A 24,971-nucleotide genomic window follows, 5' to 3' on the forward strand; every position below is an offset into this window, starting at 1 on the left:
TTGTCGTCTGGATCATGACTGATGAGGACCAGAGGGCGGGAACACGTGACACCAGTTTTAAAATCTTTGCATTGATTTAAGGGTTCTTTTAGTGGTTTTTAAATTTCTTAACGGTCTTGGGCCTTCTTATTTGTCTGATTTACTTTACCCTTCAACCCGCGTGAACTCTGAGGTCTTCCAGCACCGGCCTTTTAACCAACCACAAGTTCTATCTAAGAAACACAGGGAGGCAGCATTTAGTTATTATGGCCCCGACTGTTGTCACAGCCCTGGCTCAGAGAGCAAGACAAAGGGGGAGACCACACACGTTTAAAGTAATTTAACTGAAAATGTTTTTATAAATACAACTCAAATCATCATAATAACGATATCAGTAAGGTCAGTAATGTATGCAATGTATGTATGTAAATGAAATGTGTTGATGTTTAAAACAAAGAAACACAAACACAAACCAAGCAGGCGGCAAGTGATCAGAGAGAGAGAGTGAGAATGAAGAGTCAGCTAAACACCCTGGGGCAGGTTGCTCAGGTGCATGTGACTTGGTTCATCAGCTCCACCCATATACCTGCAATGAGCCTGCAGAAAAACAATCATGACGACCAGAAGAGGGAGGGGTCGTCACACTGTGGAACAGCTGGAGAAGCTCAGGGCCTCAGAGACTGTTGATACTTTAAAAAAGAGGCTCAACACTCGTCTTTTTAGTCAGGCTTTTACATGACTTTATTTCTCCTTAATTCTTTTTCATTTTATCACATTACTGATTTTAATTCTTGTCAATTCTATTCATCATATTTTATCATGACTCTTTTTATTTGTGTCATTAGTGTTTTACATGGCTCATTTTAATACTTTTATTCAAATCCTCTTATTACTTATTTATTTACTTTTATATTTGTGTTGGATAAACAGTGTTTAAAGTCATTTACTTTATTTTATTTCACATTTATTTTAATTTTTATTCATTTATTTTTCCTATTTCTTTCCACATCTTTCTGTTTCCGTCCTTTAATTCTCCAGTGTTTCCTGGTGGGGTCCTGCCACGCTGGGGGCTGGTCCTGTCTGTCTGTGGGGGTGCCCTCCCTTGTGTCCCTTCAGCCTGGGTGGTTGGACACTCCACAATTAGGTGTGGGGCCCACCTCTCTGCCCGGGTCTGGCTGAGCCCTGTGGAGGCACCCCTATGGCCCACCTCCAAAGACATGGTCGTTCAGCCAATTGGTCACCCTAAACAGACCCTCGGTGTGAGTGTGAGTGTGAATGGTTGTTTGTCTCCGTGTTGGCCCTGAGATAGACACACCGATGACAGCTGGGATAGACTCCAGCAACCACCATGACCCTAGTGAGGATAAGTAGTAGTAGAGGATGAGATGATGAGATTTTTGGTACCTGTTTCATCTATTTCCTTCACATGGTCCTTTGCTGTTGGGAGTGATTTGAACTCCTCGTACCACAGTCCGTTCATCTCTAAAAGACAGTCTGTGTCTCCTTCCTGGACACGATGATGGCGCTGTGGTCCTGTGGTATGTAGTATTATTTCTACAGATGAACATGGTTCCTTTACCCATTTGAAAACTGCTTCCAAGCTTTAACAAGACTTGTTGAGGTTCACAACTTCAGCACTGGACAGCTCCTCTGAATCCTCTCTACTAACAGACATACAGCGACTCAATGCTTTTGTACTTCCAGTAATTCACCACAGGATGGCGCTGCTTCTCTTTGCTTCTTCATTTCAAAATGATCAGAGCTGATCAGGTCTGTGTTTATCAAACATATCAGAGCAGTATAGACTGTTAAAAACTATCACCCAGAGGTTTGATGAGTCAGTGCTGATGTTTGAATGTTGATCAAATGAAGGATGTGTTTCATTAACAGTCATGAAATAGTTTCATTAGCAGCAGGTCAGTGTGTCAGTGGAAACTCAACTGTTTGAGAGCTGAACACTGAAAGTTCATGGTCCTCTAACTGGACCTGTTAGTGGATGAATCCTAATCACTCATTAGTTACAGATGTTTCTGGTGAATAAATAACATTTAATTAATGCACTTAGTGATTATTTCAAACTGTAAAGTCCATCTTTATTGATGAAAACCTATAAATACCCTGAACATGACACCAGCTTCAGGTGGTGATTGGACTCAGTTCATCTCTGTGTGGGTGGAGGCTCAGAGGAACAAAGGTTTACAGAAAACAAGAGAAAGGGAGGGGAGGTGATGAGTGTGTTCAGCAGCCGATATCAATCTGTTCTCAGTGGTTATTAGGACAGAAAACAAACTGCTGACAGCCAATCAGACTTCCTTCCTGCAGCAGACGGGCTGTGTGGGTTTGTGCTCTGCAGCCTCCACACCGTTAGTTGTGGCTTTTCACTTTAATGACACAATGAAAGTTTCAACCACCAGCTCTGGTTAAAGAATCTTTAAAGGAAGCACCTGTGTTCTTCATCTGAGAGAGAAACACATTTACATTTATTATTATAAACACATTTGTGTTTACAGTTAAATAAAACTAATTATTTTATTGTGTTGTGTTTAAAATCTTCCATCCTCTCATGAATGTCTCCTCTCTGATAAATATAACTTTAAAGAAGTTTAAAGTTTTTACCTGTAAAGTGTTTAAATTGATCCTGTGAGAGGATTTTCAGCCTCTATTAGAAACAATAATGCTTCATGTTGTTGTGTTGTCATTAATCAGAACAGAACACAGGCCTCAGTCAGACAGAGACACAAACCCATGAGACAAACAAGTCATGCTGTTGTTGTGAAGCAGGCGTCCATGTTGGTTCACCTCCAGTCTCATTAGTTCACTGAGTTCTAGTTGGAACAAAAAGTCTGAACGTCCCAATCACTTTAAATGTATCATGAGTTGACCTCATTAACCTTCATTTTCTCTCAGTGCATCAGTTTGTGCTTCATTCACAGGGTTCATAGACGTCACATCCAGGAACTGGAAGCAGCTTGTTACTTTATTCACTGACGTCCAAACTCTAAAGTTCAAGTGTTTGACTTGTTTTGTTAGGACACATTAAAATCAGTTGATGAAAACCAGACTCTGGGATTGTGTCGGTTTCTCGTGTTTATTGAGTGTGTTCCAGTGAAACTAAAGAGCAGCCTGGTGGAGTCTGCATTTATTAGAAAGAAACACAAGAGCAGAAGAAACAGCTGGAAACTGATGATGATTCAGCTTCATTTTCATTATGATACAAGTCCCAGTTAAAAGTGGAAATAAACTAGACGACTCGAGAATTGACACGTTCTATGAGCAGATTTCTATGTGAATATATGTGTTTCTATTTACAGGACGACAATCAACACGTGAATGAACAGATACAGATTACAAAGAAGAACATTTCAACAACATTTACTGAAAACTGATGAAAGTGATGAATGAGATGAAGTGATGAGATGTGATGGAGAGAAAAGAGGAGCAGAAAACAGTCAGTCAGCATGTGTGGAGCTGGTGGACAGTCCCCTGTTTGTGAGGCTCGTCAGCAGAGAGAGTCCACAGCAGTACACCAGACTCTTCACTATCAGCACTGTGTACAGCAGACAGAGCAGCTTCACCCTGCACTGAGACTGGAAGGGCACTGACAGACACACACACACACACACAGATATGAATTAGTGCAAGTGTCAGATTGATCGTGTGAAGTTGTTCTAGTGTCCTCATTGGACATTGGAGCTGTCCATGCAGAGAGGCAGCAGGTGATCTTACAGTGATGTTGCTGCAGAGCTGCCAGGTCTGCTGGCTCTCTCTCTGGAGGACAGGAGGCTGCTGGAGCTGGAACCCCTTGAAACAGAAAAGGAGTCAAATGTTTGGAGCTGCAGTGACAAATGTCAGTCCTCTGCTCCTCTGATCTCTTTGACAGTGTCTCCACATGAAGCTGAACCACTGCTGGACACAGTCACCAAGCCTTCATTACCTTGTAGTGCTTGGGCCTCCACTCTGTCCTCCACTCTTTCTTCCAATGTATCCTCCACTGTGCCTCCCTCATGCTTGATGGAGCAGATGTATTTATACATGTACAGATCATCTCTATCCACCAGTCTGATGGAGGCTCTGCGTCCCGACTCTCTGAGCTCCAGCTGATCTCCCTGAGCAGAGGTCAGCTCCTCCAGAGAGCCGCCCTTCTTCTGTCTTTTCCAGGAGAACTGGACCACAGGAGGAAACATGGATGAGGCCAGACACAGCAGTGAGCTCTTCCCCTCCTGGTTGGGTCTGGATGCTGCTGGGTACACGCTCACCACGGGCTTCACTACCTGCTCATCTGAAGTTTGACAGCACACACACATTGACACAGTCAACAGCAGCTTACAGCACTGGTCTGGATTCAGCCTGATCCTGGAAACTACATGGACTCTGATCACTAAACTACTCATCAATACAGAACAAAGTTCAACCAGCATCAACTTTTTCAGCAGTCTGAGCTACAGCAGCTCGTGTGTTGGATGGGAGCACACGGGCCGGCCTTCTCTATGATCCTTGATCTCTGGTTCTTCTCCCTCCTTGAACCTTTTGATAGATACTGATCACTACAGATCAGGACCACCCCACAAGAGCTGCAGCTGGTGAAGCTCTGACTCAGTCGTCTAAACATTTCACTGGTCATAATGTTAAGGCTAATCGGTGCATATATTCACTATACATTAGAATATGACTTCACGTAAAGTTTCCATAAAACAGTTTGATGTTTGATGTGTGAGCAGACGTGTGTTAACTCTGACCAGATACAGACTTAAAAATGTCAGTTCATCAAGAAACACAATTCAGACTGAGTTAAGGGACGAGCAACAAATCTGACAACACAACTGGTCGAGGAGACACATAATTATCTGTTTGTTTGTTCTTTTCTTCAGACATTTTTAAAGCGGTTCAAAAGGAAAAAATAAATTATTGTGGGAAAAGTTGTGGGAATAACTACGAATGTCAAACCTGCATTGTGTGGAGCCAGAAAAAAAGCATCTGCAGCATTTCATCAACCCCAAACTGGACTAATATGGTTTTAACACCTTTTTGTTATGTTGAGTCATTGACAGATCCAGGATCCAATGTTCTTATTTTGCTTGGTGTTAATATTTTGAATTATTATTTTTTTTATTCATTGTTTTGTAGTAAAAGTTGTTGCAGTCTGTTCAGATTCTATATTTATATTTTAATCCTGTTTGAATCACAACTTCACGTCCATCACCTCATTCATTTCTAATGACCCTATGAGCTGTGATATGAAATTAAAAGAATCAACTATTCATTTAAAAAGAAATCATTTTCAGTCTTTGTAATATTTTCAGTTAAACTGAATTTAATTCCCCCTGAGTTCTTCTCCTGGGTGTGATGACCTGCTCTGGTCACATGAAGGATCAGTGCTGATTTACTTTTATATACAAATCAGTTCTCAGTCAAGTGCTTTTATCCACTCTGGACCTTTTACATGGAAAATGTTGCAGAACAACTGGAAACAAACTCAGTTCATTTTTCATTGAGAGCTTTTAAATCCAAACTGAGAGGACATGAGGCCAACTCCACAAAATTCACTAGTTTTTATAACCTGCTTGTAAATTGAATCATCTTCTTTTCATTTGTCTTTTCTTTGTCTTTTAACTGTGTCATTTTCTAACTGTGTTTTGTATTTGCTGCTGTCTATTTTCACCAGGACTCCCTTTAAAAAGAGCTTCTCAGTCTCAGTGGGATCATTCTGGTTAAAGGAATAAATTATTTAGATCATTTTCAAACCCCTGAATTCTGTTTCCAGTTGTACGTTTGTCATTTCAGTGATTACAATATGTATTGAATATGACACATTTAAGAGCACAGACTTTAATCACTAATAAAACACATCAACATGTTAGTTTGTGTCAGTCATGTTCAAATGTTTAAATACTTTATGCTGATGATGGTGATAAAACTTTATTTAATTTGACATCACATTCACTTTGTGTTTTTTCTTTTCCTATTAACACATCATCAATTAAAGACACATTTACCATCATATAAAATAAGTGACAGCGATTAGATCTGACAAGGTTCTAACTTTCAGAAATGATCCAATACAATCGATAGACACTTGAAAAGAATGTGAAATAGTTGAACATCAAATATCATCTTGTTTTCAACAGAATTACTGAGACGATCAAATCCTAAATGTTCGTACGTCACTAATATTTACAGAAATAAAGAATAAGTTTAGTTGTTGAGTGAGATTTCAACATGTTTTCAGAAGTGATTGAGCTTTTCTTATGTAACAATGGCTGCAGGATGAATTCTCTAATAATGAGGAAAAAACTAACATGTAAAGCCTGAAGCAGCACAAACTGACTTTAAATACGTTTCAGCTTCTACAATAAAACAGCTGAAGGAAAAGAAATGTTTGTTCTTACCTGTTACATACAGTTTAGTTCCAGAGCCAAAGATACGGTAGCTCTTCCCACTGCTACACAGTGAAAAAGACTAATACAAAAACCTGTGTGCCGTTGAGAGAGTCAGCTGAGGTGAAGGAGTCAAAAGAGGAAGTGGGATCATATTTCAGCTCCTTGATGTGTTTCTCTATTGTTCAGATCTACATGACTGTCTCTTCTTCTCTTTTCTTTTCTCCACACTAGCAGCATGGCTCTGATGTTAATGTCAGTGGTTGGTCAGTCCACTACTTTAGTCTTAGTCATGGACTGGATCTGGACTAAAGGATGGATGATGGACTCACATCAACATTTCTACACATTCTTGGTCCCAGAGGATCAACTTCATTAACTGACTGTTGATTTGGACTTTTTATCTAGCGCCACCAGCAGGTCAACATCTGTTTTGGTCATCAGATTTTCTGTTGGACATTCAGTGTCCGGTAGCATCATTACATAGAAACACATATGAAACATATTTAAGTTATAACATAAATATTTAATAATGTAAATAAATATATAGAATAGTATCAGTAATGACCACAGTCCAGTTGGTTCCTCACAGGGAGGCGCTGTAGAGTCTTATGTCCTGAAGGACAAACGTCCTCCTCAACGTGTCCATGGAGCAGGACAGAGACAGCAGCCTGTCCCTTAACCAGCTTCTCTGTCTGACTATGGTGTCATGTAGAGGGTGGTGGACATTGTTTTCTCTTTTCTTTTTTTATTTATTTATTAGCACATAAATAAAAAGAATAGTGAACAGATCAACACCATAACAAAGCACATAGTACATGAAGAAGAGAAAAATATAGGAAGTCTGAGACCAAATAAAACCCACAGGAGCTTGTCAGGTGTCCCTCCGAGATGACAAAAATTCAGCACAAACAATACATGAACTAACACACACACAGATTATTGTATGGCCATCTATGAGGACACTCATGGGCATAATGCATTCCCTAGCCCCTTACCCTAACCCTAACCATAATCTAATTTAACCTTTACCCTAAAACTGAGTTTTAACCTTCAAAACAGTCAGAAAGTGAGGACCGGACAAAATGTCCTCACTTGACACAAATGTCCTCAATCTGATGGTATAAAACTTAAACTGCTTCTTGGGAAGAAGAATACACGAAAAGAATGAAAATTTGCAGAAAGTTTCCTTTGAAAATGGGCAGAATACATAGAGATGAAACAGTGAGGTGGAGCTACAGAGTCTGTTGGAGAGTGTTGTCATTTTTGCGTAATAATTAATGTTATTATTCATAATTTAAGTTGATTTTGATGAAACGTTTTTGCAGGATGAAAATACCATTGAGGTGGTTCTTTAAAGTACTCGTCCAAACAACATAGCAGTATGTTGGAGTCTATTGAGAGCCTGTTAATTCTTTGTATTGATTATGGTAGATGAACTATTATTTATAGTCTGTCCTATACATTATTTATTTGTAAAGTTAGGACTGTTTTCTTAAATTGGTCCAGTCAGGTCCCTCCTGCTCATCAGGCCGTCCTCCTCCTGGGATTAATGAGTGAGGACAGCTGGTTGCTGGTGTCTCTTTTGTCTTCTTTTGTGGTGTTGAAGGAGTGAGGAGTGAAACAGTTTTTCAGCCTCTAAATTACATTTATTTATTTCTGATTGAAGTCGACCCGGAGATGGTTTTTGTTTCTCCAAATAAATGACAGTCCTTTTGTGGAAACTGTCTCTGTGAGTGCTTATTTTTTGTGGGTCATCGACCTCCTCCTCACAAACTGCTCTGATGTTTTTCACCATCATCTTTTGAACACCAGAGTAGCCATAACACAGTATGAGATGTAAGGATAGATCATGGTGTAACAGAGTTTTCTTGATAACAGATGCCGTATTCTTCTGATAACTCCAATATTGAGATGCCTTTGATAGATCAACAAACACTCGCAGTGTGATTTCCTTATTGTCTGTGGCTTTGATGTTATCAGTGAGTTGGGTTAAGACTATTAAAGAGGAAAGTTTCTCTCTGAACTCATACTGGTGATCATAAAATATATTATTTTCATTCAAATATTTAGCCAAGCGGTTGTAAACTAGTTTTTCTAAATCTTTGGAGAAACATGGTGAAACAGATGTTGGTCTATAATTAGAAAGTAAAGAGAGATCGTCTGCTTTAAAAGCTGAATGACTTGGACCCATTTAAACTGTTTCAAGTGACAGATTTATGATATGAAGTAGTGGTTTAGAGATACATGGAAGACTTATTTTAAGTTTGTTGGATTTCAGATCATCGTGGTCTGGTGCAGATAATTTCATTTTGTTAACAATATTAATAGGGTCAGACTCAGGGATGGGAATAAATACAAAAGAGTGAGAGAGACTCACAATCCCAGAGACAGACAGAGGAGTCTGTGGTATCTTCTCTGAGAGAGAAGGACCAATATTCACACAAAAGTTCTTAAAGTCATTTCATATTTCAAAGGGATCAGAATTTGTTTCATAAACTCCTTTGAATTCACTTTGTGCAGGGCTATCATATTTTAGTTAATTAGTTCATTGATAATCTTCCATGTATTTTTCATATTATTCTGACAATCAGAGAATTTAGTCTCATAGAGACTGCCAGGCCACTAGTTAGCCAAGATTTGCTTAGGTTGGTTGGTTTAGTTTTCTTTCTTTGAAGTGGAAAAGCCTCATCAAACATCATGAAGTATTTGTCATGGAAGGTATTGTTTGCAGTTTGAGTGTCATTTTCAACTTCTACATCAGACCAAGAAGCAGTAGATGATCTGTCAATGAATTCACTCATGTTGCATTTATTAAAATTACAGAGGAAAACCTCATTAATAGAAGAATTAGCTTTGATAAAACACAGGACGATGGTCAGTTAAGTGACAGAAAAGAATACCAGGTATCGCCACCACACAATAACAATTATAAAAATATTGTTGATCAGAGTTTCATTTAAAGCAGTAATTCTTGTCGCTCTTGTTATGAGGAGGAAGAAAGATGAAGCATTAAGATAAACTGAGATTAATATTTATATCACTCATTATATATCAGGTCTTTATTCATTTATAATCTTTCTGAGAATAGAATAGAAACAGTTAATGAAATAATTGATGTTAGAATTTGAAGGTCTATAAATACAAACAACCATAATGTTCTTGTTGGACAAAGGCTCAGAAAAGTCTAAACATGTTCCATAGAAGTTGGGACAGGGTCAACAAAAGACTGAGAAGCTGAGGAATGGAAAGATGAAGAGGTTGGAAACATATAAGAACAATGTTTCATCATCTAGAGAACATGATATCATCAAAAGATCTGTCCTGTGACCTTTGACCCCTCAGGCTGCCCTGCATTTAAACACATCATTGTGTAAAGGATGTTACCAGGAGGCTAAGGAACACTTCAGAAACCACGGTCACTTAACACAGTTCATCTCTACATCTACAAGTTAAAGACAACACCACAGCAGAAACACCAGCAGCTTCTCTGAGATGGACCCACACAAAGAGGAAAAGTGCTGAGGTCTGATGAGTCCACATTTCAAACTGTTCCTGGAAATCAAAGATGTTGTGTCCTCTGGGCTGAAGAGGAAAAGGACCATCCAGATTATTATCAGTGTAAAGTTCAAGAGCCATAAACTGTGATGTCTGATAGGGTGTTGATGTCCATGGCATGGAGGGATGTTAGTGCTGTCCAACGTTTTCTTCAGGGACGTCCCAGCTTATTTGTCCACACACATTGTGCATCGTTCCAACATTGTGGCTTGGTAATAAGGAAGGAGGCTGTTAAATATGAAAATGTGTGATGCATTATGAGAAGCAAAATAAGACAATGGAGCCCAGACTGTTGAGAAACTGAAGTTCATCAGCAAGAATGAGAAAGAATTGACCCACAGAGCTTCAGTGGTGAATGTGACCCTGTCCCAGCTTCTATGGAACATGTTGCAGGAATCAAATTCAAAATGTTGAATATTTACACAAAAACAATCAAGTTTATCAGTTGGTTCATTAAATATCTTTGTAGTTTATTCAGATGAATGTAGGTTGAAAGTTATTTCTGAATCATTGTCTTCTGTTTTCATTTATATTCTATGAAACTTCATTAGAACAGAGGTTTGTGAAACTCAAACATCAGAGGAACACATACGTGTGACTTCAGCTCTACCTTCAATAACATAGTCCCATCCAAACTTATCATGAAGCTCATGGACCTATACATCAGCTCCTCCCTGTGTAGATGGATCCTTCCTGATGAACAGACCACAGATGGAGCAGATCTGCAACTCCACCTCCACCACACTGAACCTGAGCACTGGGGTCCCTCAAGGATGTGTCCTCAGCCCTCTGCTCTTTCCCTCTACACACATGACTGTACGTCCAAGCACAGCTTCAAAATCACCATTAAATTTGCTGATGACTCCACCATCATTGGCTTCATCACAGACGGTGGTGAGTTATTCTACAGAGAGGAGGTTAGAGATCTGTCATCATGGTGCACAGCCAATAACCTCCTGCTCAACGTCAGCTAGACCAATGAGATGATAGTGGACTACAGGAGGCTTCAGGGAGGGACACAAGCCCCCATTCACCTGGAGGGAGTAGCAGTAGAAAGAGTCAACTGCTTCAGGTTCCTGGGCATCAACATCAGTGAGGATCTCAGCTGGTCACGCCACACGGGCAACATCATCAAGGCAGCTAGACAGAGCCTCTTCTTCCTGAGGCGTCTGAGGAGGTTTGGCTGCAGGAGGATGACACAACAGATCCTCTCTGAGCCCAGACACCCCAGATATAGACTATTTACACTCCTACCGTCTGGCTGGTGGTTCTGGAGCATCCACACATGAACCAACAGGTTCAGGGACAGTTTTTACCCACAATCCATCTCATCTCAATCCACTCATTCATTATTTTCTGTAACTGTTTGTCCTCTGAGGGTCGTGTTGGAGCTGGAGCCTATCCCAGCTGTCATTGGGTTAGAAGTGGGGTGAAACCTGAACAGGTCTCCAGTCTATCTCAGGGTTAACACAGAGAGACAGACAACAACTCACATCTAGGACCAATTTATGGAGGGTGGGAGGAAGCTGGAGAACCTGGAGAGAACCCACACAGACACAAACTCCACACAGAAAGGCTCCAGTTGGCTGAAGGATTCAAACCCAGAAACTTCTTGCTGTGTTTCATCAGTGCTGACCATCACACCACTAAATATGTTATAATTTAATTGGAAACATTTTGGATAGAGACTTGAGTCTGTTCCCACTGCACCATTCCACTTTATTGTTTCTATATATTTATGTTATTTTGACACATATCTTTGTTCTTTTATCTTAACATGATTTATTTGTTGTCTTTACTTTGGTGAAATAGAGTAATAGAAATAGAAAGTGAAATGATGTGGTGAAATCTGCTGGAAGGTGTTAAACAACAAGTGCTGCTGGAAGTGTTTTCATTAACATTGTGAAGCAGGAATGGACTTTATTCCAGCAGCACCTCAGAGCAGAGGAGCTTCATCTACATCTTGAACATTTATCTGAAATCATTCATTCTATTCAACTTTGACTTTTCAAAGTCTTTGAAAATATCTTTGTGTTTTTTTGCTCTTTCATTGAATTTTTTTGATTGATCTTGTATTTTTGCTCTTTTTTCTTCTCTGTGTTGTTTTCATCTTTTTTCTAACTGTTGAAATATCTGCTAACAACATCAATAAATCTGATGTCAAATAAATAGTGAGAGAAGGAAAGAAGAATCTCCCTCAGCTCAGTAGTTTGTGACTCTGTCTGAGATGGAGGTGAAATATGTGAACCTGGGCTCTGGTTTACTGCTCTCTTCCTGTCACAAACATTGTTTGACATCTGTTCATCTGTTGGTTTTTGTTCAGGCTGCTCGCATCATTTCTCACTGTGGGGATCTTTCTTTGCACAGCGGCAGTAGTAGGAGGCTGAATGATCGACTTTAACTTTCTTTATTTCCAACTCACAAACTTTCTGATTATACACTGGTGAGAAATCATCTATCTGAGGATGATCGGAATTTAACTCCACTTTCGTTGTATTTTTGTTAATACGAAGAATCCATCTAAATGTTTCAGTTTCTTTCTTCTGGACCCATCCTATCCAATCGTAATCACACTGGTGAGTTCCTCCACATCTGAAGGAGACTGTTTGACCAACTCTCCTGGTCAATGTTAACTGGTCCTGGGTCAGATCTGCTGCCATGGCAACCAGGGCTGTAGAGACACAGACAGATAGATGAAGGTTAGTGAGACAGTGTTTGTTAAAGGTGAGTTTGTTGGAAACACTCACCTGAACACAGACAGCACAGAGCAGCAGCTGGGAGGAAAAGCATTTTGTGTGGTGGTGTATCCTCTGGTGAACCTGGGGAGAAGTGGAGCTCTGATGCAGCTGAGGCCCAACAAGGACGAGCTGTGACATGAGACGAGGCCACGTGGTTTCTAGCAGGTCCTCAAAGCTCCCATCAGCCCCTGCAGCCCACAGATGAGACGGCTGCTGATGATTGACAGCTCAGATCAAGCTGCTGTGTCCTTTCATGGTCTTGATTTGAATCTGACACCAGATGAAAAACATCTGGGTCACATGATGCAGAAAGACTAAAAACATTCATTTTCCCACAAACACATTCAGGTTGGTGGTGACTTTAGTAACACAGACTGTTCTCTGTTGTTGAAGAGCTGAGATGAAAATACAAAACTACAAATCCACACAGCTCCTCAACTGACTGAACTTTTCAATGTGTTTCACTTCATTCAGTAATGGAAGTGAATTTCTAGTGACTTGAATTCTTTTCCCACTCTGTCTCTCTGTCTATTTCAGCTGAGGTGAATCATGAACTAATCACTGAAAACTCTGTAAATATAATAATATTTTAATCCATGTATTGTATGATTTTATTTTGTATATTTGACATTTAAAGAGATGAAACCATTAAAAATCCTTCTCAGATCAGGTTTATTGTCTTATATTATTCTACAGCTTTAATATCTCTCAGAACACACAGGAGGAATTTGAGAAGTTAAAAACAAGATCAAATATTTTGACATGTTTGACAATAAGAGACCTGATCTGCTCTGATCATTTTGAAATGAATAAGCAAAGAGAAGCAGCGCCATCCTGTGGAGACTCACTGAAAGTACAAAGGCATCCAGACGCACAGAGCTGCTGCCTCAGCTCCAGACTCTACGCTCTCTACACTGTCTCTGACTGTGTCTCAACGAGCAAAAACAATGAAGAAGACACAACCATCCTGGGATGAGACTTCATACAGAGAACAAATAAATAACATCACCACCTATGGAGAGGACAACAATCTTGTTCTCAACATAGTAAAAACAAAAGAACTCATTCTGGACTTCCAGAGGAAAGCCCCCCTCTGTATCCTCTCAACATCCAGGGGACTGAAGTGGATCAGAACAGACAGTCACAAGTTCCTGTCTTCAGGTGTCAGAAGACCTGAGCTGAGCCACAAACACCAGAGCAACAGTGACAAAGGCCAGACTCAAATGTCAGCCCCTCACCCAGACCTACAGAGGACTCGTTTATAAAGTATTTGCATTGGCTCCTCATGCGCTTCAGCAGGATCATTTTAAGTTTCTTTTAGTAGTTTCTAAATGTCTTAATGGTCTTGGACTTTTTGTTTCTCTGACCTGCTTTTAGCGTATCGACCCTCATGAACCCTGAAGTCCTCTGGTACCGGCCTTTTAACCAACCACAAGTTCTATCTAAGACACACAGGGAGGCAGCATTCAGTTATTATGGCCCCGACTGTGGAACAGCTGGAGAAGCTCAGGGCCTCAGAGACTGTTGATACTTTTAAAAAGAGGCTCAAGACTCTAGAATCTTTTTAATTCTTCTTCTTGTACATGATTTGAATTCCTACTAACTCTGTTTTATCTGATTTGATGATTTTATTTCATCCTGATTCCATTTTATCACAGTTGATTTTTATTCATGTCACTGGTGTTTTACAGGACTTATTTTTATATTTATAACCTAGTCTTACTGGGTAAGTGACTTATTTTAGTTCCTTACCACATCTTACTGTTTTAGTCTTTTAGTTCTAGGAGCCTGTTCCTGTCAGCCTGTGGGGCTGCCGTCTGTTGGGTCCCCCCATCCTGGTTCCTGTTATCTTGGGGTGATTTTTACGGCAGAGACCCTATGGTCTGTCATGGTTTATGTCTGACTTTTATTTTGTGAATCATGTTTTGTGTTTCCTGTTTTATTTTGTTAAGTTCTGGATTTCCTGTCTTGTGCTTCCTCGTGTGTCCCTTGATTGTTCATTGGGTTCACCTGCTGTCATTGCCCTGATCTGTTTCACCTGTGTCTTGTCAGCCCTCAGCCCTCTTGTGTACATGTAGCCCTGCCTTTCCTTTGCTCCTTGTCGCGTTATTTTATGTCTCCTCTATGTTGCCATGTTCCTTGTTTTTCCTTGCATTGTTGATGATTGTTTTTTTCTTTTTCTTGATTTTGATCTTGTTTCTTTAATTTTTTTGGAAAAAGAACTATATTAATAAAGTTTGATTTGGGGCATCAGGGCTGTAAGGACTTCATTTCATTTAATTTTATTTAATTTCATTTATTTAGAAATAATTAGGAGAACCTTGCTCTGGATTTCAAATGTCCCTGTACTAAAGTCTGTTCTATTCTATCAGACAGTCTCAAGATGAACTTGCCCAAGAGTTTGGAGCAGTTCCAGCAACTTGTGCTGTTTTTCGATCTACGTGTAAACTGGAACAAGGAAGAATTGGATTTGAGTGACTGCTTTTTTCTGATCCTGTTGTTGGTCACTTGTGTTCCTCAGTGGATGAGGAAAAGGACGTCACTAGATCAAAGATGGTTTCTCAGTTTCATCAGCTGTCTTTGTCTTGTGACAGTTGATTGGTGAATAAAGGTGATGCTCGCTTATCTCCTTTACTTGAAGCTGCAGTACTGGGTGATGGTCTCAGTCTTTGACAGTGGGTTAATTTGTGAGGGGCCTCTTGCTTGTATCTATATGATGAATTCACAGGAGCTGTCCAGTGCTGAAGTTACCTCTCCTTGTGTGAGTCTGTCAGTAGAGAGGGTTCAGAGGAGCTGTCCAGTGCTGAAGTGAGGAACTGGTTTGTCAGTGGCCTTGACCCAAGGAAATCTGACAAACTCTGAAGTTTTGAACAATCTCTCAGGATGCTTGGGTGATCTTTCTATTTACAGTTGTACTGATCTGATAGAGTTCATTGAGACTTGTAAATCTGCAGAGACCTGGTAGTGTTTTCTTGTGTGTTTGTAGTCACTGTTCCTGATGTCTGATTGTGACATGATGCGATTTTGATCCTGATCGATCAAAAACTTCAGCAGCATTTTAAAGTTGGAGCCATTTCCAACTGCTTTCTATACAGACTGATACTTTATTGCACTAGTTACCGGTCGGAAGAATCGGGTCCATCTGGAGTGTCAGCAGATGAACATGATGATTCATGGAAGACAAGAGAAGAAAAGAATCAAGCTGTGTTACAGATGTGTTTCTACTCCACATTCCAGCTCAGGCCTGGCCCGTGGCATAGGCAGTATGGGCAAATGCTAAAGGCACCATCCATCCAGGGGGCGCAGATGGGATGAAGAATAAAAAAAGTGCAACTGATATTTATGTTGTTATTTTTATACTAAAACTAATTAAACCCACATTAATGGTACTGCATTGCAAAGCGTATTAAATAATAACAATGCCCTTGTACATCCATGTTAAAGTGCACATCATGTATGTTAATTCTTCATAACTCAGCATTTCCATGTGCTATATTTTACTGCAGTTTACTGCTTCTTTGCATTCTGCTAATTTGCATTTCACTGTAATGATAATAAGATTGAATCTAATCTAATTAGCATATCAGAAAAAAATTGCCTTGTATATTATACATGTACAGCAAAGTGAAGTAATTCCTAGAATTAACTTTTACTATTAGACTCTAACACCCAACGATGTCACTGACTCCCGTTCTCTCTTCAGATACGCTGTTAAACCCTGCTCCTGCAAATCCTGGGCCATCTACAGTCACCGCCACTTCATCAGCAACAAGCGATCCTCCTGTCGCCTCCACCTCAGAAGAACCCAGTGATGCAGCATCAGGAATAAAGGCTGCACAAATAGACCCTGACTGGCCATCTCCTCTTACCGATGAGGTACGAACAGGATTGTTTCACAGAGGTCCATTTCAAACTGAAAACACCTGAACATTCACTAAACAAAAGGACGGACGAAGGTGTCAACATGACTATTTTAACAGACACTTGGTCAATGGAGAAAAAATCAGAAGCTGGCTGATGTACTCAAAAAAGGATGATAGCTTGCACTGCTTCTCCTAATTTATGATCTTATTGTTAATGGTTTTCATTGTTTCTCTAAAAATGAAAGAAAATGTCAGAGACACAGGTATTCAGTTTCTACCACAGGATGGCGCTGCTACTCTTTGCTTCATTTCAGAGCTGATCAGGTCTGTGTTTATCAAGCATGTCAGAGCAGGAAATCTCTTCTAACTGACCAGAATCTCTCAGAGTCACTGAGCTTTGATTCTACTTTTAGGAGTTGAAGTCAAACATTTAATCTTCTGCTTTCTTTTGTCAAAGTCCTCCTGTATGTCCTGAGAGATGTTGATATATATTACATATTATACAGTAAAGCTGATCAGAGACGGATTTTAGTGTCTCATCTCTTTAAATGTTAAATGTACAAACTAAATGTTTTCAGGAAAACAGTGCTTTAATAGAACAGTATTACAGAGAACAGTCTGTGTTACTAAATTCACCACCAACCTGAATGTGTTTGTGGGAACATGAACGTTTTTTAGTCTTTCTGCATCATGTGACCCAGATTTTTTTCATCTGCTGTCAGATTCAAATCAAGACCATGAAAGGACACAGCAGCTTGATCTGAGCTGTCAATCATCAGCAGCCGTCTCATCTGTGGGCTGCAGGGGCTGATGGGAGCTTTGAGGACCTGCTAGAAACCACGTGGCTCGTCTCATGTCACAGCTCGTCCTTGTTGGGCCTCAGCTGCATCAGAGCTCCACTTCTCCCCAGGTTCACCAGAGGATACACCACCACACAAAATGCTTTTCCTCCCAGCTGCTGCTCTGTGCTGTCTGTGTTCAGGTGAGTGTTTCCAACAAACTACACCTTTAACAAACACTGTCTCACTAACCTTCATCTATCTGTCTGTGTCTCTACAGCCCTGGTTGCCATGGCAGCAGATCTGACCCAGGACCAGTTAACATTGACCAGGAGAGTTGGTCAAACAGTCTCCTTCAGATGTGGAGGAATTGAACAGTGTGATAACAATTGGATACGCTGGTTCCAGAAGAAACAAACTGAAAGATTCAGAGGGATTCTTCGTATTAATAAATATACATCTGAAGTGAAACTAAATTCCTATCATCCTCAGAAAGATGATTTCTCAGCTGTGTATAAACAGAACAGTTGTGAGTTGGATCTAAAGAAAGTTAAAGTCGATCATTCAGCCTCCTACTACTGCTCCTGTCGGAAGAATGTTCCCCACAGTGAGAAATGATGTGAGCAGCCTGAACAAAAACCAACAGATGAACAGATGTCAAACAGTGTTTGTGACAGGAAGAGAGCAGTAAACCAGAGCCCAGGTTCACATATTTCACCTCCATCTCAGATAGAGTCACAAACTACTGAGCTGAGGGAGATTCTTCTTTCCTGCTCTCACTATTTATTTGACATCAGATTTATTGATGTTGTTTGCAGATGTTTCAACAGTTAGAAAAAAGATGAAAACAACACGGACAAGAAGAAAGAGCAAAAATACAAAGTCAATCAAAAGAATTCAATGAAAGAGCAAAAGAACACAAAGATATTTTCAAAGACTTTTAAAAGTCAAAGTTGAATAGAATGAATGATTTCAGACAAATGTTCCAGATGTAGATGAAGCTCCTCTGCTCTGAGCTGCTGCTGGAATAAAGTCCATTCCTGCTTCACAATGTTAATGAAAACACTTCCAGCAGCACTTGTTGTTTAACACCTTCCTGCAGATTTCACCACATCATTTCACTTTCTTCCATTTTCAAAGACAAATCTTGGACTGATGTCAGGTCAGGACTTAGTTCTTGTAGCAGCAGCTCATTAGGACGCTGATGTTGTTGGACACATTTCCATCAGTTTCCTGTGGATGTTCATGGTTCTCAGAGGATGAACCCTAACATTCATGGAGACCTCCTGACCTTTCCTCTAGAAACAAACGTTCCTCTACAACAACACTTCAGCAGCATTTCAAGGTTCTTTACTTTCAGACGAATTTATTTCACAGAAGTAAAGAAATAAAATAAAATAAAATAAAATAAAATAAAATAAAATAAAATAAAATAAAATAAAATAAAATAAAATAAAATAAAGAGAAAAACATATGTGTCAAAATAACATAAATATATAGAAACAATAAAGTGGAATTGTGCAGTGGGAACAGACTCCAAAGTGGGTGCAGAGTGAATGTTTAAATTATAACAAGTTTAGTGGTGTGGTGGTCAGCACTGACGAAACACAGCAAGAAGGTTCTGGGTTTGAATCCATCGGCTGACTGCAGCCTTTCTGTGTGGAGTTTGCGTCTGCGTGGGTTCCCCAGCTTCCAGAACCACCAGCCAGACGGTAGGAGTTTAAATAGTCTATATCTGGGGGGGCTGGGCTCAGAGAGGATCTGTTGTGTCTTCCTCCTGCAGCCAAACCTCCTCAGATGCCTCAGGAACAAGAGGCTCTGTCTAGCTGCCTTGATGATGTTGCCCGTGTGGCGTGACCAGCTGAGATCCTCACTGATGATGATGCCCAGGAACCTGAAGCAGTTGACTCTTTCTACTGCATACTCCTCCAGGTGAATGGGGGCTTGTGTCCCTCCCTGAAGCCTCCTGTAGTCCACTATCATCTCATTGGTCTAGCTGACGTAGAGCAGAGGTTATTGGCTTGCACCATGATGACAGATCTCTAACCTCCTCTCTGTAGAATAACTCACCACCGTCTGTGATGAAGCCAATGATGATGGAGTCATCAGCAAATTTAATGGTGGTTTTGAAGCTGTGCTTGGACGTACAGTCATGTGTGTAGAGGGAGAAGAGCAGAGGGCTGAAGACACATCCTTGGGGGACCCCAGTGCTCAGGTTCAGTGTGGTGGAGGTGGAGTTGCAGATCTGCTCCATCTGTGGTCTGTTCATCAGGAAGGATCCATCTACACAGGGAGGAGCTGATGTATAGGTCCATTAGCTTCATGATGAGTTTGGATGGGACTATGTTATTGAAGGTAGAGCTGAAGTCACACGTATGTGTTCCTCTGATGTTTGAGTTTCACAAACCTCTGTTCTAATGAAGTTTCATAGAATATAAATGAAAACAGAAGACAATGATTCAGAAATAACTTTCAACATACATTCATCTGAATAAACTACAAAGATTAAATGAACCAACTGATAAACTTGATTGTTTTTGTGTAAATATCAACATTTTGAATTTGATTCCTGCAACATGTTCCATAGAAGCTGGGACAGGGTCACATTCACAACTGAAGCTCTGTGGGTCAATTCTTTCTCATTCTTGCTGATGAACTTCAGTTTCTCAACAGTCTGGGCTCCATTGTCTTATTTTGCTTCTCATAATGCATCACACATTTTCATATTTAACAGCCTCCCTCCTTGTTACCAAGCCACAATGTTGGAACGATGCACAATGTGTGTGGACAAATAAGCTGGACGTCCCTGAAGAAAACGTTGGACGCACTAACATCCTCCATACTATGGACATCAACACCCTCTCAAACATCACAGTTTATGGCTCTTGAACTTTTACACTGATTATAATTTGGATGGTCCTTTCCTCTTCACCCAGAGGACACAACGTCTTTGATTTCCAGGAACAGTTTTTGAAATGTGGACTCATCAGACCTCAGCACTTTTTCCTTGTGTGGTCCATCTCAGAGATAGCTGCTGGTGTTTCTGCTGTGGGTTGTGTTGTCTTTAACTTGTAGATGTAGAGATGAAACTGTGTGTTAAGTGACCATGGTTTCTGAATGTTCCTGAGCCTCCTGTAACATCCTTTACACAATGATGTGTTTGATGCAGGGCAGCTGAGGGGATCAAAAGGTCAACAGGACTTCATTGTTGCTATTCAGTCTTGCTGCTTACGTGCAGAGATTTCTCCAGATTCTCTGAATCTTTTGATGATATCATGTTCTGTAGATTGATGAATCATTGTTTCTTATATGTTTCCAACCTGTTCATCTTCCATTCCTCAGCTTCTCAGTCTTTTTTTGACCCTGTCCCAGCTTCTATGGAACATGTTGGAGGCATCAAATTCAAAAATGATGAAGTTCATTGGTTTGATCATTGTATTCTGTTTTTATTTCATTTCACTGGAACTGGGATTTCTAAACTGATCACTAAACTAGATGTTGACCTGCTGGTGGCGCTAGATAAAATACTTGAGAAGGGGAACATTCAATCTTCACTTGGAAATGATCTTGTTGCTGTAGTGGGAGATGAAGCTGAGGATGTTTTTTTTGTTTGTTTGTTTGTTTTGATCTGGTCAACAATATTTTTATAATTGTTATTGTGTGGTGGGGATACCTGGTATTCTTTTCTGTCACTTAACTGACCATCTTCCTGTGTTTTATCAAAGCTAATTCTTCTATTAATGAGGTTTTCCTCTGTAATTTTAATAAAAGCAACATGAGTGAATTCATTGACAGATTATCTACTGCTTCTTGGTCTGATGTAGAAGTTGAAAATGACACTCAAACTGCAAACAATACCTTCCATGACAAATACTTCATGATGTTTGATGAGGCTTTTCCACTTCAAAGAAAGAAAACTAAACCAACCAACCTAAGCAAATCTTAGCTAACTAGTGGCCTGGCAAATTCTATCAGACTAAATTCTCTGATTGTCAGAATAATGTGAAAAATACATGGAAGATGATCAATGAACTAATTAACTAAAAACTGATAGCCCTGCACAAAGTGAATTCAAAGGAGTTTAAGAAACAAATTCTGATCCCTTTGAAATATGAAATGACTTTAAGAACTTTTGTGTGAATATTGGTCCTTCTCTCTCAGAGAAGATACCACAGACTCCTCTGTCTGTCTCTGGGATTGTGAGTCTCTCTCACTCTTTTGTATTTGGTCCCATCCCTGAGTCTGACCTTATTAATATTGTTAACAAAATGAAATTATCTGCACCAGACCACGATGATCTGAAATCCTCCAAACTTAAAATAAGTCTTCCATGTATCTCTAAACCACTACTTCATATCATAAATCTGTCACTTGAAACAGTTTAAATGGGTCCAAGTCATTCAGCTTTTAAAGCAGACGATCCCTCTTTACTTTCTAATTATAGACCAACATCTGTTTCACCATGTTTCTCCACAGATTTAGAAAAAAACAGTTCACAACCGCTTGGCTAAATATTTGAATGAAAATAATATATTTTATGATCACCAGTATGAGTTCAGAGAGAAACTTTCCTCTTTAATAGTCTTAACCCAACTCACTGATAACATCAAAGCCACAGACAATAAGGAAATCACACTGGGAGTGTTTGTTGATCTATCAAAGGCATCTCAATATTGGAGTTATCAGAAGAATACGGCATCTGTTATCAAGAAAACTCTGTTACACCATGATCTATCCTTACATCTCATACTGTGTTATGGCATACTCTGGTGTTCAAAAGATGATGGTGAAAAACATCAGAGCAGTTTGTGAGGAGGAGGTCGATGACCCACAAAAAATAAGCACTCACAGAGACAGTTTCCACAAAAGGACTGTCTTTATTGGAGAAACAAAAACCATCACCGGGTCGACTTCAGTCAGAAATAAATAAATGTAATTTAGAGGTTGAAAAACTGTTTCACTCCTCACTCCTTCAACACCACAAAAGAAGACAAAAGAGACACCAGCAACCAGCTGTCCTCACTCATTAATCCCAGGAGGAGGACGGCCTGATGAGCAGGAGGGACCTGACTGGACCAATATTAAGAAAACTGTCCTAACTTTATAAATAAATAGTGTATAGGACAGACTATAAATAACAGTTCATCTACCATAATCAATACAAAGAATTAACAGGCTCTCAATAGACTCCAACATACTGCTATGTTGTTTGGACGAGTACTTTAAAGAACCACCTCAATGGTATTTTCATCCTGCAAAACGTTTCATCAAAATCAACTTAAATTATGAATAATAACATTAATTATTACGCAAAAAATGACAACACTCTCCAACAGACTCTGTAGCTCCACCTCACTGTTTCATCTCTATGTATTCTGCCCATTTTCAAAGGAAAAAATTTCTGCAAATTTTCATTCTTTTCGTGTATTCTTCTTCCCAAGAAGCAGATTAAGTTTTTATACCATCAGATTGAGGACATTTGTGTAAAGTGAGGACATTTTGTCCGGTCCTCACTTTCTGACTGTTTTGAAGGTTAAAACTCAGTTTTAGGGTAAAGGTTAAATTAGATTATGGTTAGGGTTAGGGTAAGGGCTAGGGAATGCATTATGCCCATGAGTGTCCTCATAGATGGCCATACAATAATCTGTGTGCGTGTTAGTTCATGTTTTGTTTGTGCTGAATGTTTGTCATCTCGGAGGGACACCTGACAAGCTCCTGTGGGTTTTATTTGGTGTCAAACTTCCTATATTTTTCTCTTCTTCATGTACTATGTGCTTTGTTATGGTGTTGATCTGTTGACTATTCTTTTTATTTATGTGCTGATGAATAAATAAAAAAGAAAAGAGAAAACAATGTCCACCACCCTCTACATGACACCATAGTCAGACAGAGAAGCTGGTTCAGGGACAGGCTGCTGTCTCTGTCCTGCTCCATGGACACGTTGAGGAGGACGTTTGTCCTTCAGGACATAAGACTCTACAGCGCCTCCCTGTGAGGAACCAACTGGACTGTGGCCATTACTGATACTATTCTATATATTTATTCACATTATTACATATTTATGTTATAACTTAACTATGTTTCATATGTGTTTCTATGTAATGATGCTACTGGACACTGAATGTCCAACAGAAAATCTGATGACCAAAACAGATGTTGACCTGCTGGTGGCGCTAGATAAAAAGTCCAAATCAACAGTCAGTTAATGAAGTTGATCCTCTGGGACCAAGAATGTGTAGAAATGTTGATGTGAGTCCATCATCCATCCTTTAGTCCAGATCCAGTCCATGACTAAGACTAAAGTAGTGGACTGACCAACCACTGACATTAACATCAGAGCCATGCTGCTAGTGAGGCTAAAAGAAAGGAGAAGAAGAGACAGTCATGTAGATGTGAACATCAGAGAAACACATCAAGGAGCTGAAATATGATCCCACTTCCTCTTTTGACTCCTTCCCCTCAGCTGACTCTCTCAGCAGCACACAGGTTTTTGTATAAGTCTTTTTCACTGTGTGGCAGAAGGTACAAAAACTACTACCGCATCTTTGGCTCTGGAACTAAACTGTATGTAACAGGTAAGAACAAACATTTCTTTTCCTTCACTTGTTTTATTGTAGAAGCTGAAATGTGTTTAAAGTCAGTTTGTGCTGCTTCAGGCTTTACATGCTAGTTTTTTCCTCATTATTAGAGAATTCATCCTGCAGCCATTGTTACATAAGAAAAGCTCAATCACTTCTGAAAACATGTTGAAATCTCACTCAACAACTAAAGTTATTCTTTATTTCTGTAAATATTAGTGACGTTACAAACATTTAGGATTTGATCGTCTCAGTAATTCTGTTGAAAACAAGATGATATTTGATGTTCAACTATTTCACATTCTTTTCAAGTGTCTATCGATTGTATTGGATCATTTCTGAAAGTTAGAACCTTGTCAGATCTAATCGCTGTCACTTATTTTATATGATGTAAATGTGTCTTTAATTGATGATGTTTTAATAGAAAAAGAGAAAACACAAAGTGAATGTGATGTTAAATTAAATGAAGTTTTATCACCATCATCAGCATAAAGTATTTAAACATTTGAACATGACTGACACAAACTAACATGTTGATGTGTTTTATTAGTGATTAAAGTCTGTGCTCTTAAATGTGTCATGTTCAATACATATTGTAATCACTGAAATGACAAATGAACAACTGAAAAAAAAAAAACAATTCAGGGATTTGGAAATGATCTAAATAATTTATTTCTTTAACCAGAATGATCCCACTGAGACTGAGAAGCTCTTTTTAAAGGGAGTCCTGGTGAAAATAGACAGCAGCAAATACAAAACACAGTAAGAAAATGACACAGTTAAAAGACAAAGAAAAGACAAATGAAAAGAAGATGATTCAATTTACAAGCAGGTGATAAAAAAATAGTGAATATTGTGGAGTCGGCCTCATGTCCTCTCAGTTTGGATTTAAAAGCTCTCAATGAAAAATGAAAAATATCATTTTATCTGTATCTTTGGTGAACAGTTCATGTTGCAATTAGAGTCTGACTTTTAATTCTTCAATCATTTGTTGTTTTTCTTGGAGGCTACATTTAACAGACTTATCTCCATGTTTGGCGTCAAAATGACGACGTAGATTTTACTCCTTCATCATTTTTTTTGTTTTTTCCTTGAAGCACCA

The 24,971-nt window shown here is 39.5% G+C and overlaps 1 protein-coding gene across 1 annotated transcript; it reads right to left on the bottom strand.

Annotated features, from left to right (window-relative positions):
- Positions 1-3,048: 3,048 nt before the first annotated feature.
- On the bottom strand, positions 3,049-4,395 carry LOC125011045. Its single transcript, XM_047590037.1, has 2 exons — positions 3,914-4,395; positions 3,049-3,780 (listed from the first exon to the last, which is right to left on the bottom strand). The coding sequence occupies exons 1-2, from the start codon at positions 4,368-4,370 to the stop codon at positions 3,551-3,553; spliced, it is 687 nt and encodes a 228-aa protein (XP_047445993.1). The 5' UTR covers positions 4,371-4,395; the 3' UTR covers positions 3,049-3,550.
- Between the last annotated feature and the right edge of the window lie 20,576 nt (positions 4,396-24,971).

The sequence above is a fragment of the Mugil cephalus genome, chromosome 7, assembly GCF_022458985.1.
Source record: "Mugil cephalus isolate CIBA_MC_2020 chromosome 7, CIBA_Mcephalus_1.1, whole genome shotgun sequence".
NCBI lineage: Eukaryota > Metazoa > Chordata > Actinopteri > Mugiliformes > Mugilidae > Mugil > Mugil cephalus.